This window comes from Zootoca vivipara, chromosome 10 (genome assembly GCF_963506605.1).
Source record: "Zootoca vivipara chromosome 10, rZooViv1.1, whole genome shotgun sequence".
Classification (NCBI taxonomy): Eukaryota; Metazoa; Chordata; class Lepidosauria; order Squamata; family Lacertidae; genus Zootoca; species Zootoca vivipara.
Window position 1 is genome coordinate 16,672,035 of NC_083285.1, and position 19,525 is coordinate 16,691,559.

Below are 19,525 nucleotides of genomic sequence, written 5' to 3' on the forward strand. Positions count from 1 at the left end.
TTACTTTCAAAGATACAAACATTAGTGGATTTCCCTTCCTCTCCTTCCATGGCTCCTTTTGTAATCCACTCCCTCCTGCAACTTCTTAGTTTTCCAATCCTTTCTCTTTTGCTCTTCTTATCTCTTGTTCTTACTTACACTGCTGAAATTACTAACATCCTGCTAAGTTAATTGTCTGTTTATCATAGTTTTTCCATGATATGCACTCCTGTCTTCCACTGCCTCCTGAAGTTTGGTCAAACTCATGTTGGTAGCTTCGAGAACACTGTCCAACCATCTCATCCTCTGTCGTCCCCTTCTCCTAGTGCCCTCCATCTTTCCCAACATCAGGGTCTTTTCCAGGGAGTCTTCTCTTCTCATGAGGTGGCCAAAGTATTGGAGCCTCAGCTTCACGATCTGTCCTTCCAGTGAGCACTCAGGGCTGATTTCCCTAAGAATGGATAGGTTTGATCTTCTTCTCAAGAGTCTCCTCCAGCACCATAATTCAAAAGCATCAATTCTTCGCCGATCAGCCTTCTTTATGGTCCAGCTCTCACTTCCATGCATCACTACTGGGAAAAACATAGCTTTAACTATACGGACTTGATGTCTTAGTCTACTGCTAATTCCGCATATTCCAACATTTTAAGGTGCCACCCTTCTTTCGTTGGTACTGCATCTGTTCTTCATTTTTCATTTTTGTGCTAGTAGCATCCTTGCAGCCATAGTCACATACATGAATAGGTTCTTCTGGTTTTTTGGGACTTTTGATATTATTATACCCAGGACGAAAGCTGCTGGGTTTGGGAGGGAATGTTCTTTTAAACATTTTTTTTAAAGTTCATTTTATATTACTTCCTAATGATCTTAAATTACACAGCAATACCACCACATGTGCAATACATACCTCTTTACACTTCCCACATTCCCAGTTCCGTATCTTTTTCATTGTTACAACAGAGGATGCGTTCTTTTAAAGTGGAACACAGATATGACTACCCAATATTTGAACTTGCCATTTGACTCCTTCTGTGTTTCCTATCTTAACTGCCTTGGAGGTTTTTTCCTCTCAGTGTCAAGCGGTATATACTTTTTAAAAATAAATAAATTACAAACAAAGGAGCTTGTGGTATAATGAATGGGAAGGGTTTCAGACAGGACAACAGATTATAAGGTAAAAGGTAAAGGACCCCTGGGCGGTTAAGTCCAGTCAAAGTCGACTGTGGGGTTGCAGTGCTCATCTCGCTTTCGGGCCGAGGGAGCCGGTGTTTGTCCACAGACAACTTTCCGGGTCATGTGGCCAGTCATCATGTGATTTAGTCATCAAAACTGCTTCTGATGCAACGGAACACCATGACAGAAACCAGAGTGCACAGAAATGCTGTTTACCTTCCCGCCGCAGTGGTACCTGATGTGCTTTCAAACTGCTAGGTTGGCAGGAGATGGGACAGAGCAACAGGAGCTCACCCCATTACGGGGATTCGAACCACCGACCTTCTGATCTGCAAGCCCAAGAGACTCAGTGGTTTAGACCACAGAGCCACCTGCATCCCATCACAGCAGAATATAATCTAAGCAAGAAGCCCAGGATACTCCTACGTATTATGTGGTTCCAATAGCAGAGATGTGCAAAAGGAACCTCATATATCGTGGCATGTGATTAAGCAAGTTAATGCCATATCTTGTTTTTTTCAGTTTGGACTAATTAGACCCATTTAAGATGGAAAGTGAATAGCAAAATATCGGCTTAGTGTGGCAAGGCAGGAGCATTTCATCAGTTGAATGTCTGCAGCAGTTTTACTCCCAGGTAAGGGATAAGTGATGGCTTCTTTAAAAGAAGATGAGACAAATTCATGGATGACATGGCTATCAATGGCTGCTAGCCATGATGGTTGTGTTCTACTTTCACTGTTGGACACAGCAATTCTTCTGAATGACACTTGGGAACCACAGGAAGAAAGAGTGCTCTTGTGTTCAAATCCTGCTTGTGGGTTTCCCTCAGTTACATATTGAACAGCAATTAGCAAAACTGCATATATATCAGTATCTCACAAGTTCTTTGGATATTCTTTTGAGTCATAAATACCAATTGCATTGGGACATCCAGTACATATTATACTTTTGTTGTATACAGGGCTATATTTGCTTTGATTAGATTCTGTTCTCTGTATTGGGTTTTCCTCAGGCATCCGGTTAGCTGCTGTGAAAACGGGGTGCTGAATTAGGTAATCCATTGGCTTTATCCAGCAAGCTGTTCTTATGAGGAAGGAATAATCAACTTGTGACCCTGACTGAGCACTACTGATTGGACAGCAAAAGCCATCATTATGCTTTTGTCACAATCACATCTGGGCCATTTTACAGCAAGCATCGGACTGAACAGCTCAAATCAATGGCAACAGAGGAGGCCTGCCGGATGGGCCTATAGTACAGATGTGTTGAACTCCCACCATCCTTGAGTCATTGTTCTGGCTGGAACTGTTGGGAGTTGAAGTCCAACGTATCTGGAGGGTCACAGATTCCCACCCCGCCTTCAAGGCACTCCACCATTCTTGTATCCCACATTCTTATCATTTTTCTCCTTGGGGGGAAAAATAAGAAAATTCCCCATTCTAGGCAGCCAGCAGCATCCTAAATGCTTTCCCCCCCCTAGTGTGGGGAAGCATATAAGGCTGTAACATCATCTTAGAATCTTCTTCTGGGATTGCTGTCAAGAGTCTTTTTCCCCTACAGCAGAAGATAACTGATCTTCCAAGCACCCAAATGTGATGGAAACGAACCAAGCGACTTTTAATATAGAGAGAGTTAGATATTTAATTGCACTTAGTAAAGCTCTGTTTACTTACCCAAAGCCTCATAGTAGTACAGAACCAGTGTATTTAGGGAAGAAGAGTTCAACAGCTGTTGGAGTGGCTCTGTGCCCAAGGAGATTTGACTCCACTCCTTTTGTTTACGAAAAGAAGGGGGAGACCATCTAAGTAGAGGAGGCTGCCTTTGAATATATTTCATATTGTCGCCTTCCACCTCTTGCGGAGCTGTGTTGATTGAAAATCTCACGTAACGTTAAGTGGGCGGTTGTCTGTCTACATAGCAAAGCTACGGCTCGGTGTGGTGCAATATGGAAACTTTGCGGCGTTTGCTCAAGGGAGTTGCAGTACTGGAGCACAACGGGGCACTGAAGATCAGGTGCAAGGATTGGTGGAGAGGGAATTCCACATGCTACTTCTGCAAGTCCCATAGTGCAAGAAGCATCTATGTTAGCACATAATATTTAAAAGTAGAAATAACATTGCAGGTGTCTAGGTCTGTGTCGTCGTCGTCGCCCCCCCCCCCCGGTGCAGGGTTTCGATTCCGTTCTACACCTACCATATGCATGGGAAGACCCAAGGGATAGGCAGGTCGTAAACAATGCCATTTAAAACTGCATCAATATGGTAAGCAGATTGTTTTGCTTTAATTCTGGTTTCAACATAATCCTTTAAATAGCAAGGATTTGCGCCGATTGCATTTCCACAATGAAGCTTTATTTCTACTGCCAATCTGCTCCCGGGTCAGGTTCAGTTCTGTGAATTTTGTTAATTCGCTAACGTATCGGGCCCAAACTACCATCAGCATCTTCTGATCCTTTCTGCTCCACCTCAAATCACTGAGATCCTCTGATGGGGCAATTTTTGTGGCTCCTCACACTTCTACTAGGGACTGAGCCTTCAGTGTGGCAGTAGAGATTCGTCAGAAATCATCCTTACCTTTTTTTTAGATGTCTCCTAAAAATGGCCTTATTCAGAAAGACCTTAGCAATGGAATTTTCTTCTTACCAACCAGTATGTATTGATGTTCTCACCAAAATTTTAATTTGCGTTTTCGCTCTTTTTGTAATTTTATCACTCCCGTTGTGATTTTGTGCAAGTGTGATTTATAAATATTTGAATGAATTGATGGATGAAGTGGGGGGTCATTGTCAGGACCCACTTCCCCTGGAACGCCATGCCCCTTGGCTTGGAGGGGGCTATATGGGGAGAAGGAGGTATTCTGAAATAATGGGTTGCAGCTCTGATCAAGCAAACCTTTGCGTCAGAGTACTTCAATGCATGCACAAGGCTCTCTGGCATGAGGTTTAGCTCTGACACAGAAGTATACAGAGTGGAGCTCCTCTTCCTAAGGAGCTTTGCTTTTGGCTGAATGTGTTTTCGTAAAAAAAAAAAAGCATGCTCATTTGTTGGTAGGCTGCCAGTTGCCCGTTTTCATCCTAAAGCAAAGGGAGGTAGCTGGGGAATGTTTTGAATGGGCTGCAAAACCAAAGCTCTCCATGCAACTCCCCTGAAAAGAGCTTTCAGCATCGTTTGGCTTCAAGGCGAAATCTCTCTCTCTTGCCCACACACCAATAGCTGCGAAGGGACTAAATCCCACTCCCAGCTAGCTATGCATCTGCTTCTGAAGCTATGGAGCATTGTTATTGGTTGGAACCATAGTAACCCAAAGGGTGAAAGGGTCGAGATCCTTGGAAAGCACAGATTCTTCATTTCTCCCAATCTAGTTTCCCCTTCCCTTCCATACGGAGGCCTTCTGTCCTCTAAAATCCAGTTCAGACCATGTGAATTTGGCATCGGTGGTTAAAAGTATTTTGCATCATAAAATCACAAGGCAGTTTTTAAACACTGCTCCCGAACCTCCCTCCCCACACATTTACACACTCCAAATCAGCCGTACTAACAAAACAAACGTAGGGTAATTGTGTAAAATTAATTCTGACACAGGCACAGTTTTACAGGTGTGACTTAGCCTTACACACAAAAACGCAGTAGCGGGTGTTTTTGGTGTGTGTGTGTTTTTTTAGGCAATATTCATCTCAAGTGTATTGACTGGAGACCATCAAACTATAAATTAGCTGATCTAGGATAATTAAGGAGGTGACACACACCATAATGGAAGATTGTTGGCAGTTAATAGGCGGTTTCAATTATGAAGTTGAACTTTGCAGGGGAAGGGTAGGGGGCTTAATAGGCCATTAATTTTCAACCGCATATGCATAATGGAGAGCATCCAAATCTCTCTCTGATCACTTGCTCTTATACCTTCAATTGCACATTCATATGGACAAAACGGGTTTCTTTTTTGCGGGGAGAGAAGCCTTTTATATTCTCCCAAGCAGGCTGTTTGCTTGTTTTTCTCCTTCAGCCAAAAAAATAAAAAATAAAAATGTTTTGGGTGACCTTTAAATATTGTCTTAGGTTTTATTTTGGAGATTCAGACCTTTTGAAAGGCGTTTTAGCCAATGATTTATGAAAATTCTATTTTATTGTAGAAAGGTGGTGAAAGGTAGAGGACAGCCTGGAATCATGCGAGAGAAACATAAATGATGTACCGTGATAATGAAGCATGTTTATGCAAAGAGGTGTGTCTGTCTAATCTGTCATTACTTGAGCCGTCCGCCATTCTTCAATTGAACCAGTTGCTCAATAGATGTGATGATCTGAAGTGCTATCTATTTATATATGTATATAGTTGCTTTGAAAACTAACATGTCCCCCCCCCGCCCCCGAATTTGGGTAGCCCTTTTGCCATCACTCTCTGCAATGCCGTCGTTTAATATAATACTGCAAATGATAGAGACATTGTGGCTAAAATCCTAGGAGTTTTTTTAATCTCCCTGGCTGTCCCTTAATAGGCTCGGTGTCGCAAACGGACAGAGCTTCTGCTTTTTTTGTTTTTACCTGCATTTGATTAAACTAAGTTCTCTATTATCCATGCGATTGCAAACATTCTCCTCTGAATCCCTGAGCTTGTTGTTAATTCGGCCAATACAGCATTTTCACCCATCGCTAGACAACGTTGCAGCATCTAAAATAGCAAAGTCTCTTACTTAGCGGCGTGCGGTTCTGGACCTCGGCTCCTGCCATCTTAATAAAGCAGGTCTTTTCCCCCTGAATGTGTGGTTTTGCCGTTATCTAGGACTGTAACTAACACAGCGGAAGAGGATCCACTGGGATCTTTGCGGCGCTGGTTCCTAATCATGTAATATTATTTCAAGGTTTGTGCTGTCTGCTGTCCCAGCCCTATTCATGTTGGCCCTGGCAGGATTGTGCCCTTAATTGGAGGGAAATGCAGCTCTGCTCCTCGAGAGGCAAAAGGTGCCATATTCTCCTCCCCCATCATCACCACCACCCGCCTTCCTCTTCATCAGTGACCGGTCGCCAGAAGAGCCAAGCCAAAGAAAATCCCTATGTGGTCTGGCAATTCAAAAGTAGGAATATCGGGACTCCGAGGTCTACGGCTTTGTGTATTAGTACATATTGAGTCTTCATTCCAGGTAGCAAACAGCTCCATTTTTTAAAAAAATCTTATATATATATATATATATATAAACTGCAATGTGTCCCCCCCCCCAAGAGACAAGTGTTCGATTTAGTAGGCTCCGTCTCAGAACGTTATAGATTAGTAGATGAGCGAGGTAGGGATTGTGAATATTGAATATATTTGTTTTGTATTTCCAATGGCTGGCCGAATAATGAAATTCCTTAACTACTTCTCTTTAACTTGGCTGAAGAAAGCTCGGTATGTTGCTAAATCTCTTTTCACCGGCACTGCCGAGAAACAACTTTAATCCTTGTTAGAAAATTGCCAAGTCTGCGGCTGACAAAGAGCTCATGCTTGTTCCATTGTTAGTCCTCCTGGGCCCTGAGAGTGGAGCCCTTTACAGCTGCGTGGATCCAGCCTGGCTCAGCTGTACTATTTAAGAGAGGAGGGTTTGTCAATTTCTATTGACAATGGAGAGAGTTTTTCAGCGCCTGTAGCAGCGTTGGACGCAGTTGGGGATCAACGCCAGCCATTCAAGCTGCACCCTCTTTCATTGCTTTGGTTTGTTAATTCAAGACTAAAGGTCCGCTGAGGGGGTTTAGGGTGTTTAAGAAAGCTGATGAACTGAAAGCGTTTACGGCCCTGGTGTGGCAATTTCCATAGTCGGTGGCAACTATTGGCACGGAGTGAGCTGTGTCCTTGTTGACCCTCCGGTTATTAAAAATGCACAAGTGCTGCGTTTCTCAATATTTCAACACTCTTTCATTGTCAATACCACCTTCTGAGCCCTCCAGCTTCTTACTTGCTCTAAAGATCTTCTTAGATTGGGTTTGAAAACTTCACCTTAAACACTAGATTAGACTGATGTTCTGTTTTCCGTGCTCCTGTTGATTTGTTGAACCTTCCTAGGGCTGGAAAGCAAGTAGCAGCTTGATGGGAAGACGGGTCGCTAATATGATTTACCAGTCTACAGTCATGCACAATAAGTGTGAATAAATACAGGGGTCTTGCAGAGTCAACCCTAGCCTTTCCTTTTTTCCCCTCTTTTTTTTTTAACTTCAAAAGAGATATTTCAAGGGAAAATGAAGTGAGTAATACATGCCCTTACAGGAGCTGTCTGAACTATGTATGGGGGGGGGGGAAGGAGGGAGAGAACAAATTTTCTTTTAAAATGGTTGGCTGCTGTCATGCACTGGTGTGAAAAATATATATATAATATACACTTTCTGTTTTATTCCTGTGTAGGCAACAGCGCAGCAACAACAAAAAAGCAATAATGCCATAGAATTGACATCAGGGCACAATGTAATGCCTTTTCAATTTTCCCTCCTCCAAGCTCAGGGGAATGTGATTATTTGGGGTGTCATTGAAAAGTAGTGTTGTTTTTACTGTAAGAACTTTGGAGTCTAGCAGACATCATTCATTGATACTAAATAAAAATAAAAATTGTTTGCCTTAAAAAACACAAAAAGCTTGCATACTGCCAGTGAACATTGTTTGAGACAAATAAAGGTATAGCTTTACAGTGGTACCTCGGGTTACAGACGCTTCAGTTTACAGACTCCACTAACCCAGAAATAATACCTGAGGTTAAGAACTTTGCTTCAGGGTGAGAACAGAAATTGTGCCACCACGACAGTGGGAGCCCCCATTAGCTAAAGTGGTACCTCAGGTTAAGAACAGTTTCAGGTTAAGAACGGACCTCCGGGATGAACTAAGTTCTTAACCCGAGGTACCACTGTAAAAGGTAAAGGGTAAAGGGGCCCCTGACCATCAGGTCCAGTCGTGTCCGACTCTGGGGTTGCGGCGCTCATCTCGCTCTATAGGCCGAGGGAGCCGGCGTTTGTCCGCAGACAGCTTCCGGGTCATGTGGCCAGCATGACAAAGCTGCTTCTGGCGAAAGCAGCACACGGAAACGCCGTTTACCTTCCCGCCGGAGCGGTCCCTATTTATCTACTTGCACTTTGACGTGCTTTCGAACTGCTAGGTGGGCAGGAGCTGGGACCGAGCAACGGGAGCTCACCCCGTTGCAGGGATTTGAACCGCCGACCTTCTGATCAGCAAGCCCTAGGCTCTGCGGATTAACCCACAGCGCCACCTGGGTCCCTTACCTCCCGAGTACAGTACCACTGTACTGTCCTCAAAATGCAGAGGGAGTCTGGCTTCCTTAGCTTTTGCCTTCTTGGCCGTTGTATTTAGAAGGCTTTGGAAGGGAATGATTTGGCTAAGTTTGGTTGGAGTCAGAGGTGGAGCTTACAAATTTTGTGAAGGGCCCTTCTGCTCTGACCCCACTGCCATATAATTTGAGCACTGGCTGTCCTTGTCAAAAAAAACATTGCCTGTGGGTTGTCATTTAATTTACTATATTTTTGTATTGAATATGAGAAGAGCCCGGCTGGTTCAGACCAAAGGCCCACCTACTCCTGTTCTCACAGTAGCCTAAAACTAGTAGAATAACTGTAGAGTTGGAAGGGACCCCTTGAGTCATCTAGCCCAACCCCCTGCAATGCAGGAATCTCAGATGAAACATCCAAGGAAGGAGAGTCCCGTGGGAGACTGTTCCACTGCCGAACAACTCGTACTGTCAGACTCGTACTGTCAGACTCAAAGCCATTGGTTCGAGTCCTACCCTCCAGAGCAGGAGAAAAATAAAGCTTGCTCCCAGTTACAAGGGGCAGCCATTGAGATATTCAAAGACGGCTATCATATCTCCTTCAGTCTCCTCTTTTCCAAGCTAAACATCCCCAGCTCCTTCAAACGCTTGGCTTCTAGACCAGTGATGGCGAACCTATGACACGCGTGTCAGACGTGACAAGCAGAGCCCTCACTGCTGGCACGCGCCCCATCGGCCCATTCGCGCTGCTGTTGTTGTTTTTCCCCCCATTTGTTCTCCCGCTCCTCCTACAGCTTGTCTCCACTACAGCTTGTCTCTGCTGTTAAAACCCAGATCCTTTTTTGTTGTTGTTGTTGCTGCTGGTAGCTAGAGATTGGTTCTTTAACCCTTTCTGTGCTTTTTTCCTGGCACTTTGGCAGACTATGATTGGGTGTAACAGCGTTCGTTTTTTAACCCGTTCTGTGCTGGGGGTTTTGGGCGCTTTGGAAGACTAGGTCGGTGCTGCGTGTTAGTTCCAGCGAAGGTATTATTCGTCATTTATTTCTGTTCTCCCCCCCCCAAAAAAAGCGCAGCAGCTTTGGGGCATCCCCCCAAAAAAGCAAAGCAACTTTTGCACCCCACCCCACCCCAAAAAACCTCCAAAACTTTGGTCAGCAGCTCCCCCCCAAAAGCTCAACAACTCTGGGCACTTTCTGATAAATAAGGGTTTTTTGGTTTGGTTTGGTTAATTAATTAGTTTTTGGTTTATTAAATACAGTTATATATTACAATTATACATTTTTGTTATTTAAACTATAAATATCACGAAATTATGGTTTTTTCTCGAAGTGACACACCACCCGAGTTATGCTCGGTTTTTTGGCGAATTTTGACACACCGAGCTCAAAAGGTTGCCCATCACTGTTCTAGACCCTTGATCATCCTAGTCGCCCTCCTCAGCACACCTTTCAGCTTGTCAACATCCATCCTGAATTGTGCTGCCTGCGGGAAGCAAGCAGGACCACAGCCAGCGCTTTCCCTCCTCGTGATCAGAGGCGACTGGCATTCAGGGGCATACTGCCTGCAATACTTGAGGCCGCCATAGTTAGCAGCCACGGTGAACCTTTTTCTTGCCTTGGGTTGGATCCCAAGATTTTGTTCCATCAACAGAAGGAGCCCTCCTGTAAGCAAATGAAAGCTTGGGATCCAACCGCAGCTTTCCAAGCCCTGTTTTGAGCTTGTGAGAGATTGAGTTAAGATCAAGCATGATTGGGACTTTAGTGGTGATGCGATTTCATTTGGGAGGCTTTTGCAATCATCTTCAAAACCAGTCCCTCTGGTGCAGCGGCAGTGTTCGCTGGGAAGATTGCACCCAAAATGTGCAATATAGACGCTTCTGCAATTACAGTGTTCGATGTACATTGCCTCTCAGCCAGTAAGTCTCCGTTTGACTGTGTGTGTATCTTTATGCTAAAGTTAAAAAAAGACTTCCTAGGTGTGTGTTCTGGGTGCTGTAAGAAGCACGTCAGCACTTCCCCTTTCAGGCAGCGATGACATGGGGATTTCTTTAACCTGCATTTATTCCCGAAAACCTTACGCACATCCAAGCATCCTTTGCTGTAGGGCAGGTGGGTGGGTGAATCCAACCTGCAAAATATTCTACTCAAAAATCCTGTGGTCCTTTTGACTTCCAAACAGAAATGCATTTGGCGCTACACAAAGCCCGTTTTCTGTTCGTAAGGACTCGGCAAAATATGGACGACAGCAGAAGTAGGACTTAAATAGAAATGGATATTGTAAAAAGGATATTAGAAATCATGCTCGTGGTTAGCATTTCTCAGGGCTTTCTGCCCCACTCCACCCTGCTATGTACTTGCAACTAAACACAAAGAAGGGGGATGCTAAATGTAAAATTCCGGACCCAGCGCTGTTTACCAGCTTATCCTGTCCAGTGCTAAAGAGTGATTTTAGCATTTAAAGGTTCACGGGAAGGGGCAAGAGCAAGCACAGGGCCCTGTTTGATGTGTGTGCACGGGGCACATGGCATTTGTGTGTTTAGGGGAGTGACTTCGGCCAAGGTTCTTTTCTCTATTAGCCTCCCGCAACCCCATTAATTTCCTTTTCAGGGAATGACAAATCACAACACTTCCTTCAACAAGCTGCAGCTTGCTCATTTGTGCAAAGTGGCACCACTTCTGCTCCCGACTTAATTGTTTGATGCCCAGTCTCCTTTGCATAACTAATCGGCGGCCCGCAATGTGGGCTTTTTCCTTCTCTCGTCGAGGGTGCCGGTGTTCCCACGGAAATGGGCGGCACTGGATCGTGCTGCACACCTCCGAGGCTAATTCTTCCCAAGGTCTGTTTGATAAGAGAACAGATTGGGTCTATCATATTGCATGTAACAATGAATAGATACAAAAGAACAAATGGTGGTTGAGAGAGTGATCAGGTGAGCGAATTTATTGTCGCAGTGAATTCACTCAGATACCATCTGTTAAGCAAATGACACTCATCCCAATGTGGCTGACAGCATTTATTTGAATGCCACCTGTTATCCGCGGATTTAAAAATAACTTCTAATCAATATTCTAATCAATAATCTTTTTAAAATATTATATATAGAGAGAGAGAGAGTGAATAAGACCCGTAAAAGCAAACTCTACAAGGCACACATCTTTTAATGTTTGCTTACTTCCTAGAACCGGGATTCAGCTCTGAAGAGAGTACGTCAGAAATAGATAACAAGTGAAAAGGAAACTCCTAATTTGCATATATTTGCATGCCTGTTCACAGCCTTTGCAGGTGCTAAACAACAAAGGGTGACTAGGTATTGTGTTCAACAATATCCTTATTTTGAAATAGTTACACTACGATGCCTCGGAATGTATATTTCAGAATTTTAAATCATGGCTAGCAGTCCGAGAGCAGATGGACTTCGGCCAAAGAATCCCAGGAAATTTAATTTGTTAAGGGTACTGGGAATCACAGCTCTGTACAGGGGAGACTTGCGTCATTTAAATGCAAAGCCAATCACAAGTCCTGCTGGGGTCGTCTCCACTCAGGAACGCCAGTCATGAGCTCCCAAGTGGAGCAGGGCTTGCTACCAGTGCGGAATTTAAGTGCAAGGCCTACTGCAAGCCTGGCTAGGATCAGGTCCACTTTGGAACCCACCAAATACATCCCGGTTCCCCACTGCTGTTCTAGAAGTGCTGCTTTGGGACTCAGTTCTGAGGAATTTCCCCAGTACAAGCCATATCAAAACATGTCACCGTTGGTGCAACTCCCCATTTAGCTGGGCTTGGAGCAGAAAGCATACTGGCGGGCTGTGAATGTTATCATTAGCTCAGTGGTATCGGGAGTGTACTTGCCGTTGTTTCAATCTTTCCTTTATTGCCAGGGCTTGCCCAACCAGAGGGGCAAAATAGGCTCCCCCTTGGGGTGCCAAAATTCCAGGGGCACCTGCTTAGGCGGGATGAAAGTGCCTCTGCCTCTGCTTTTGGAGGATGTGGATGGATGAAGTTTAGCAGCTCCTTGGCTGGGTAATATCTTCTGCTTCCCAAGAGACACAATGGAAGATATTTCTGATCTTCGCTGCCCAGAGAGGGAATAGACAAGAGGGTTTTCCTTAAGGGCATGAAGTAAAGAACTGCCAGGCATGAAAAACCAAAGGAAGAAGATTATCTAGTTAACTGTTCATTATTTCACTGCTCAGACTAACAAGCACCTAATAAGCTGCAAGATGGGAGCGGCATTATTGTTATTGTTGTTGTTGTTGTTGATGATGATGATGTTGATGTTTAGCCAGGGCACTTTGTTCATCCCTAATTTCTGCTTGCTTGGTTCTGGCTGCGTGTACTAAACCGTATTCATATAGTCTCCACTCCCTGAAGCTTTGTGTTCCCCATTTCTTTTTTTTCTTTTTTCTTTTTTTTTTTTTGTGTGTGTGTGTGTACACATTCACAAATATATACATACCCTCTCCTATTGTAAAGGAAGAGGAAATTATGTTAGGAAAAGATTTAAAGCTGCTTCTTTCTTTTTTAAAGAAAGCCCTGAAGTGCTAATTCTCTCCAAATGCAATTTCGCTCCTAAAATGAAACCACCACTCTGTTTTTTCATACTTTGACCACAGGGTTCTGTTTAGTAATTGATACTGAGAAAGACAGAAGCTACCAAGGTGGTTTGTTTTTCTATTTTGCCTTGGTGACTGGTTAAATATCAATGCTGCTTATTTTAGCTAAAGCCTTCCTAACATCTTAGATTAAGAACATTGGATATACCTAGTAAGCAAACAGGTAGTGCCTTGGCCAACTCCGAAATGCCTTTGCCTTTCCTTAGCTCAGTATTTACCTGTGTGTTGACCTCACAGATGGGAACCTTTGGCCTGCCAGATGTTTCTGGACCACAGCTCCCTTTATCCCTGAGCACCCATTGTGGCTGATGGGAGTCAGGGTGCTCCAATCACTATTTTTGAGCAAGATTCAGTCACATCCCAGGCTGTGGAATTAGATGGTTTGGAGCTCTTGCAAAAAACAAAAGCCCAGACTTCCCAATAAGGGATGTGATTAGTGCGGTAGGAAAGCTGGGGGCGGAGGATGGAAATTGCATCTGGCAACCAATGCACCGCTTTGGTTTCAGATAGTACATGGGTAGACGAGTCTAAAAAGCCCGGGACACAACTCTAGCAGCTATGGTGGCTCAGAATCATAGAACTGATAGAACTGAACAGGGTCCCTTCCAACCCCCTGCAAGGCAGGAATATGCAGCTGCCCCATATGGGGATCAAACCTGCAACCTTTGTGTTACACATTATCAGTTCCCTCATCCCAATTTTAGCGTCTGTCTGCCTCCCCATCCCCCTCTATTTCATTACACCCTTGGTAAGAGAGTGAGAACTGCAAAAACGGCAGGAATTGTGTTTCATCGTCGGATGCCCTCTTCTTCCATTAAACTTCATTTCCCTTTTTGCTAAGTGAAACTAGCAGAGCTGTGCAATTTTTCCCTTCGTCTCCGTAAATAATCTTCTTCCCCCTACTGTTTTAGCAATCAGTTATTTCATGCAAGCGTGCGCACGGAACACTCCTTTTTGCCTACAGATCGTGATGTGCGAAACACTCTTTCACATGAATATGGCCCAGCTCAACGGCACTGAGGAGTTTTTGCTAATGCTAATTCGTGTGAAGACCAATTCAGGTCAAGTTTGCCAATTTCCTAGCAACGACACTTGCCGTTTTACTGACCGGGATTAAGGCATCGTTGACTTCAAGGGCTGATTTGCAGCCCGTTTGAAGGGTCCAATTTGCCTCTCACTGCCAGATCTGCTAAATGAATAATGGCCGACATGACATATCTATATATTTACTGCCTCTTCTTTTTTCTTAACAGCAATGGTACAGTAATTCTATGAAAATCATCTGTGTGTGGCTGGCGGATAGATTAGAACTGCAACTTCATATCTATCAGCTGAAGACTCTCATCAAGATAGTGAAGGTAAATATATTAGAATTTGATTGCATTGAAAAGAGAAGCAAACAATGAATTCTTCTGGCCTTTTTATAAAAAAGCAGTTTTATTGGTTTTTAAACTAATACAATAACCATTGAATACTTACCTAGCAGTACATACATCCAAGTGCTTGTCTCTAGACATAAACTTACACTTTCAACATTCAAACATATTACTTAATGTAACCCCTCCACTGAGAATATTGAGTAATTGACATAAAGAGGTCTTGATTTTGGTCATTAACATTGTTAAAGAATGGGGTCCATGTTTCTTGGAAGGTGTCTCTCTTCATTAATTGCCCTCCTGTACCTTGTGAGACACTCAGACATTGCTGTATCCCAGATATTGTGTATCAATATGGAAATTTCACCAAAGCTTTGAAGCACTTTAGTTCATTCGTAAGTTCAACTGCTGTAAGGTGGATATTCCACTTTAAAAAATGGGAGGGCATCCCAAAGAGTTCGTTGCTGAGATGAGATTACATCACTCATTCCAAACCTGTTACCCTTCAGCTGTTTTGGGACTAGAGCTCCCATCAGCTAGCTTGGCTGGTGCTAATGGGAGTTCTAGTCCAAAACAGCTAGAGATTGGGAATGTTGAATTAGTTCTTATGGTCTTGGTCTCAGTGACTCATGAGCTGCACCAAACCGGCTACAGCGCTTGCTTGAAAGGGCTGAAGCAAAGCAAAGCAACCCATCTTATTTGCAGTGAAAAGGTGCCTTTTAGAATTATCTGGGACTGGCAGAAAGAATAATTGGTTTAGTAGCTGAATCTGTGCTTCGCAATGGAAGTCACTCCAGCAAATCTAGAGTGGTGTATATAAGCCAAATTGTACAAGCCGCTAGTGTCTAATAAACATGTCCCCGGAGGCCAAAACACTGCAGAACAGAAACCCAAAAGGCCACTTAATGAGTGATTGGTGAGGTGATTTAGTGGTTTGGAGGCCTATCTGAATCTGTTCAGCTACTTATCAGGTGCAAAAATGGAAGGCTTCGCAAATGGAGATTGACTGATGGGAACATTTCCCCTGCCAGCAAATTGGATCCTACAGCTCCCAAGGTGATTTCAGTGGCCAAGCACCACCGAGTGGAATTTGTGTGAGTGCATACACATAGCAGAGGGGAGTTAAATTGCATTTGCAGCTCCTACAAATGTTTTTATAACTCTTTTTATTAATACGGACCACTAGTTTTGCATGAGTAAAAAAATTCTACAGAAGTAGTTTAAAAGAGATGAATTGATCAAGCCTTCAGCATGATCAACTGAAGAGTTTGCACATCGAGCTGAAGTCTTATTTTCCAGTTCAGAAGCACTTTGAGGGTTGAACTTGATAGTGTTTCTGGCATTCCTGCCACAGGCACGGGCCACAATTCGGCACACTTGCTCAGTTGTTAGCACTGGATCTCAATCTGGAGCCGTATTTTGGTATTCAGATGGTTGTTTAATGCAGTTGATTGTGAAAAATATTGTCCTCAGTTCAGAATAATCAGCTAGTCATGCATCTAAAGGAGATGTAAACCATCCAAGATGTGTTTCACTTTGGAAATGTAAAGCGATAGTAAGTACAATCTTGTTTTTAAGTGCCTGTTTTAACATTCTTGTGATTTAAGATGGAACAGAGCACGGTCGTTTTGCATTCAGGGTCGTTCTCTCCCAACTCTGCAGATCAAAGCAAAAAGAGCCTTTAGAACAGTCCTGATTCCCAGTGGCTGCCAGCCCAACACCTTTGTAAGCCTGTATGTTTTGCTGCATGTAACAATGAAACACAGCCCACATTGCGGCATTCAGGATGAATTGGCTGGTGTCTTTCATTAGCCCAGATTCTGCAGGTGGAACCATTGCTCGGGCAATTGTGCTGTACCTGAGCTATACCGTTACGGCAGAGTCATGTATTAAATTAAATATTTGCACTTACTCAAGGCAAGCGACTCCCAGAGCTGTTGCTCTGCCTGATAACCTCCATGAGAAAGCATCCCCAAGCCACACAGGCTATTGGAGAGTTGCTCATTCAAGACACAGCAATTACTTGATGAGAGTTTGATAGTTTCTTTGGAAAGCATGTGAAAGAATGCTACTTTTTTTTTTGAAAGAGTGCTGTTTTCTTCCCCATTTCTGTGTAATCCAGCTCTCTCTCTTACACTTACACACACTATGAAAGGTACCAGAAAAGAACTCTCTGTTGGGAGATGTTACACTGAGAACTACTTTCAGCCTTTTTAGCACCATAAACAAAATGTTTAAATAGTGCTCTTTTACCCACAGCAGTACACTCTAGGGCTTGGGATCCCGTTCTCGTGTGTTGTGTTGAAGGAGGAAGTATAGCTTAGGGTTAAGAGCATGTGATTTCCATCCAGAACATTCCAGCTCCAATCCTTGACATCTCTATTTAGGACTACAGTTCCCACCATTCCTGCTAGCTAGGGGCGGTGGGAGTTGTAGTCAGAAAACAGCTGGAGACCCAAGTTTGGGAAACACTGAGTTAAAGGATCTCAAATACAGGGCTGGCACAGATGTCATCCCAAGCCCCAGAGTAGCTGTTGCCCTCCAGATGTTCTGGACTACAACTCCCAGAAAAATCATGTTGCCTGGCAGAGAGGCTGATGGGAGTTGTAGTCCAGAATATCTGGAGGGCACCAGTTCAGTGAACGCTGTTCTGAAGACTCACTGTCAGCCATGGTATACTGTTGTGATCAAAACAGTCCAATGGTCTGCTTTTTACCTACTATTCCCTTTTTTTGCCAATTGATTCCTTTTGATTTTCCAAATATTTGTTGATTTGTTAAAACACTGAGCAAATTTAATATGACTTTTTCAACAACGAAAAGACTTCCCACCCCCTTCTTTGATGTGTCCATAATTAACCCTTATTGCTGCTTATATTTTCATAGTTCTAATTCATGTTCCATTTTTTTCCTTTTATCCATCAGCGATCCATTTGTTAATTCCTGCTCATGCATTAGTTAACATTTCCAATATTGTCAAGTGAGGATTACGCATCCATTTATCAAGCCACGTTAATTCGCCAATTCTATTCCACATACCTTTCCCCAACCCTTTATCACGGTCAGGCCTTCATTCCGTCTGCCCCCTTCGAGGAGACTGACGTTTTTAGGGAACCACGGTACAAAGGGGAAGAGCTGACCCTTTGCTGAAAATATTCTCTTGTTGCTACAGAAGACCTATCGAGACTTCAGGCTGCAGGGCGTGCTGGAAGGAACCCTGAACAGCAAAACATACGACACCGTCCACAGCCGTCTGACAGTAGAGGAAGCCACGGTCTCTGTGTCTGATGGAAGCGGACTTCAAGGCATCACAATGAAGGACAGTGATGAAGAAGACGGCTGACCACCTGCTTCCCCTCATGAGTGTTTGTTCCGTAACTTGTCCTCACACTTCGCGTTTATGGTTATGCCTTAATGCCCCGATGCTATGGTGTACAATTCATCCCACTTGTCAGGGAGGAAAGGTGGGCTAGAAATGGGGAGAGGGGGTGGTATCAGGGCAGGGGTGTTTAGTGCCGAGGACGTTCCGAAGACACTGGCCAGGGTGGGGTGGGGGGTTGCATATTTTTCTATGTAGCTTTGCTTTGCACTTTTGAGAATGCCAGCATGGAGTGTGGGCTCCATCCCTTTCTGTTTGTCACGTTGCTGTCTCTCTTCCTGTAACCGGACGGGAGAGCAGACATTGTACATTACGCAATACTACAGGCAGTCATCATTGGAAACTGTTCAGAGCAGGCGTAACAACTGCAGCCCGAAAATGTATTTCCCATAGTTTGTTGCTGTTGTGTTTTGTTTCTGCTGTCAGTCTCTTGCTTTTTTCTTCATTATTAGGAGACATGCATTTAAAAGAAAAACTTGGCCCCTAGTCCTTTGATTTTGCTTTGTATAAAAGGCAAGAGGATTTCCAAGGACTGCCGGGGAGACACACACACACACACACACACACACACACACACACACTACAAGTGTTGCATCTTCTCTCTTGCAAATTAAAAACTTTCTCATCTCGTTGATTGTCCAGAAACTTGCCTTCAGTATTTCTATGTCTCTGTGAAAATTTGCAGGCAATAAGAACCCCCCTTTTCCCTCCTGTTATGACCACTTCTGTATCTAGCCCACGTTTGTACAAAATTCCAAAATTAAAATATGTTTGCAATATTTGAAATCCTTTGACCTCCAGCGTGTGATTTGTTTTGCTGGCAGGAGAGGGCAGTTACAAAAATAAGGTGCAATTGTTTCCTGGAGCCCTGCAACATTTGATAAGGTGTTTTTATAGGTTTTTTTTTTAATTTTAAAAATTACTTGCATCTCTATAAACACAAAATTGAAAGCATTAGATAACTGGAGAATACAATCCATATAGTCTGCATATGTCTTTTCAAAAAGGCATTCTGCTTTTGTATACCTTCCCATAAAATGCATACATCTCTGCCTATTGATGACAGCTTGAATGGCTCCAAAGTAATCTGGAAGAGCACTGAGCGAAGAAGTTGGGGGCGGGTGTTACTTATGTTCCTAGTGACCTTAAATGCCTGGCCTTAATTTAGCAGTGAAGTGCTTTACTTCAATGAATTCCTTAAACAATTCGCTGTGGCTTACGCGACGGTTCTTTGCAAAGACAGGTCGCACAACTTTGCAGTTGTTCTGTGAGCACAAAGGCTTGAAGGATTGAAAAGTAGTGAGTTCCAGAGAGGAGCTCATTGTTTTGTTTCATTTTGAAGCGCTCATGTAAACTGCGCTGAACAAGGGCAAACAAGTTGCACTTCAGCAGAGCTTGGCTCCTCCTCGAAGTGGCAATTACTCCTCGTTCTCCAAGAACTCTCGAGAACTTGAAATAGAGCTATTTAGTGGGAGAAAGGGCAAATAAAATATTCCGTGTTCTTGCACCGTCCTCACAAACAGGGTGGCGAGGACAATATGTCTGGGTCTAGCATTATCTTTGGTCTCCCTTTGGGAAGTAACCTTCCCAAATGATGCCAAGAAATTCCAAAAAAGAAAGTTCGGATAGAGTGAGTGATCATCATTATTCCGTCCGGCAGTGTTTGGGGGCTCAACACAGAAATCTCAATCAAAAAGCAATGGGAATATGGCATAGGTAACCAAATACACCGCATCCAATGGACTAAACTGTGGTCTAAACCTCCCTTCAAAT

At 43.7% G+C, this 19,525-nt stretch overlaps 1 protein-coding gene across 8 annotated transcripts in view; it reads left to right on the top strand.

Moving 5' to 3' along the window:
* The window catches only part of CADPS2 (calcium dependent secretion activator 2), a 327,080-nt gene extending 308,537 nt beyond the window's left edge, over positions 1 to 18,543 (top strand). For 7 of the 8 annotated variants that reach the window (XM_035128678.2, XM_035128680.2, XM_060279572.1 and 4 more), the window contains 2 exons: positions 14,252 to 14,356; positions 17,546 to 18,542. In XM_035128678.2, coding sequence (XP_034984569.1) covers positions 14,252 to 14,356; positions 17,546 to 17,716 — 276 coding nt within the window. In that variant the 3' untranslated portion in view covers positions 17,717 to 18,542. Of the gene's footprint in view, positions 1 to 14,251; positions 14,357 to 17,545 lie in introns of all 8 variants that reach the window. The other variant, XM_060279570.1, reaches the window with a different exon arrangement.
* Positions 18,544 to 19,525: the final 982 nt, after the last annotated feature.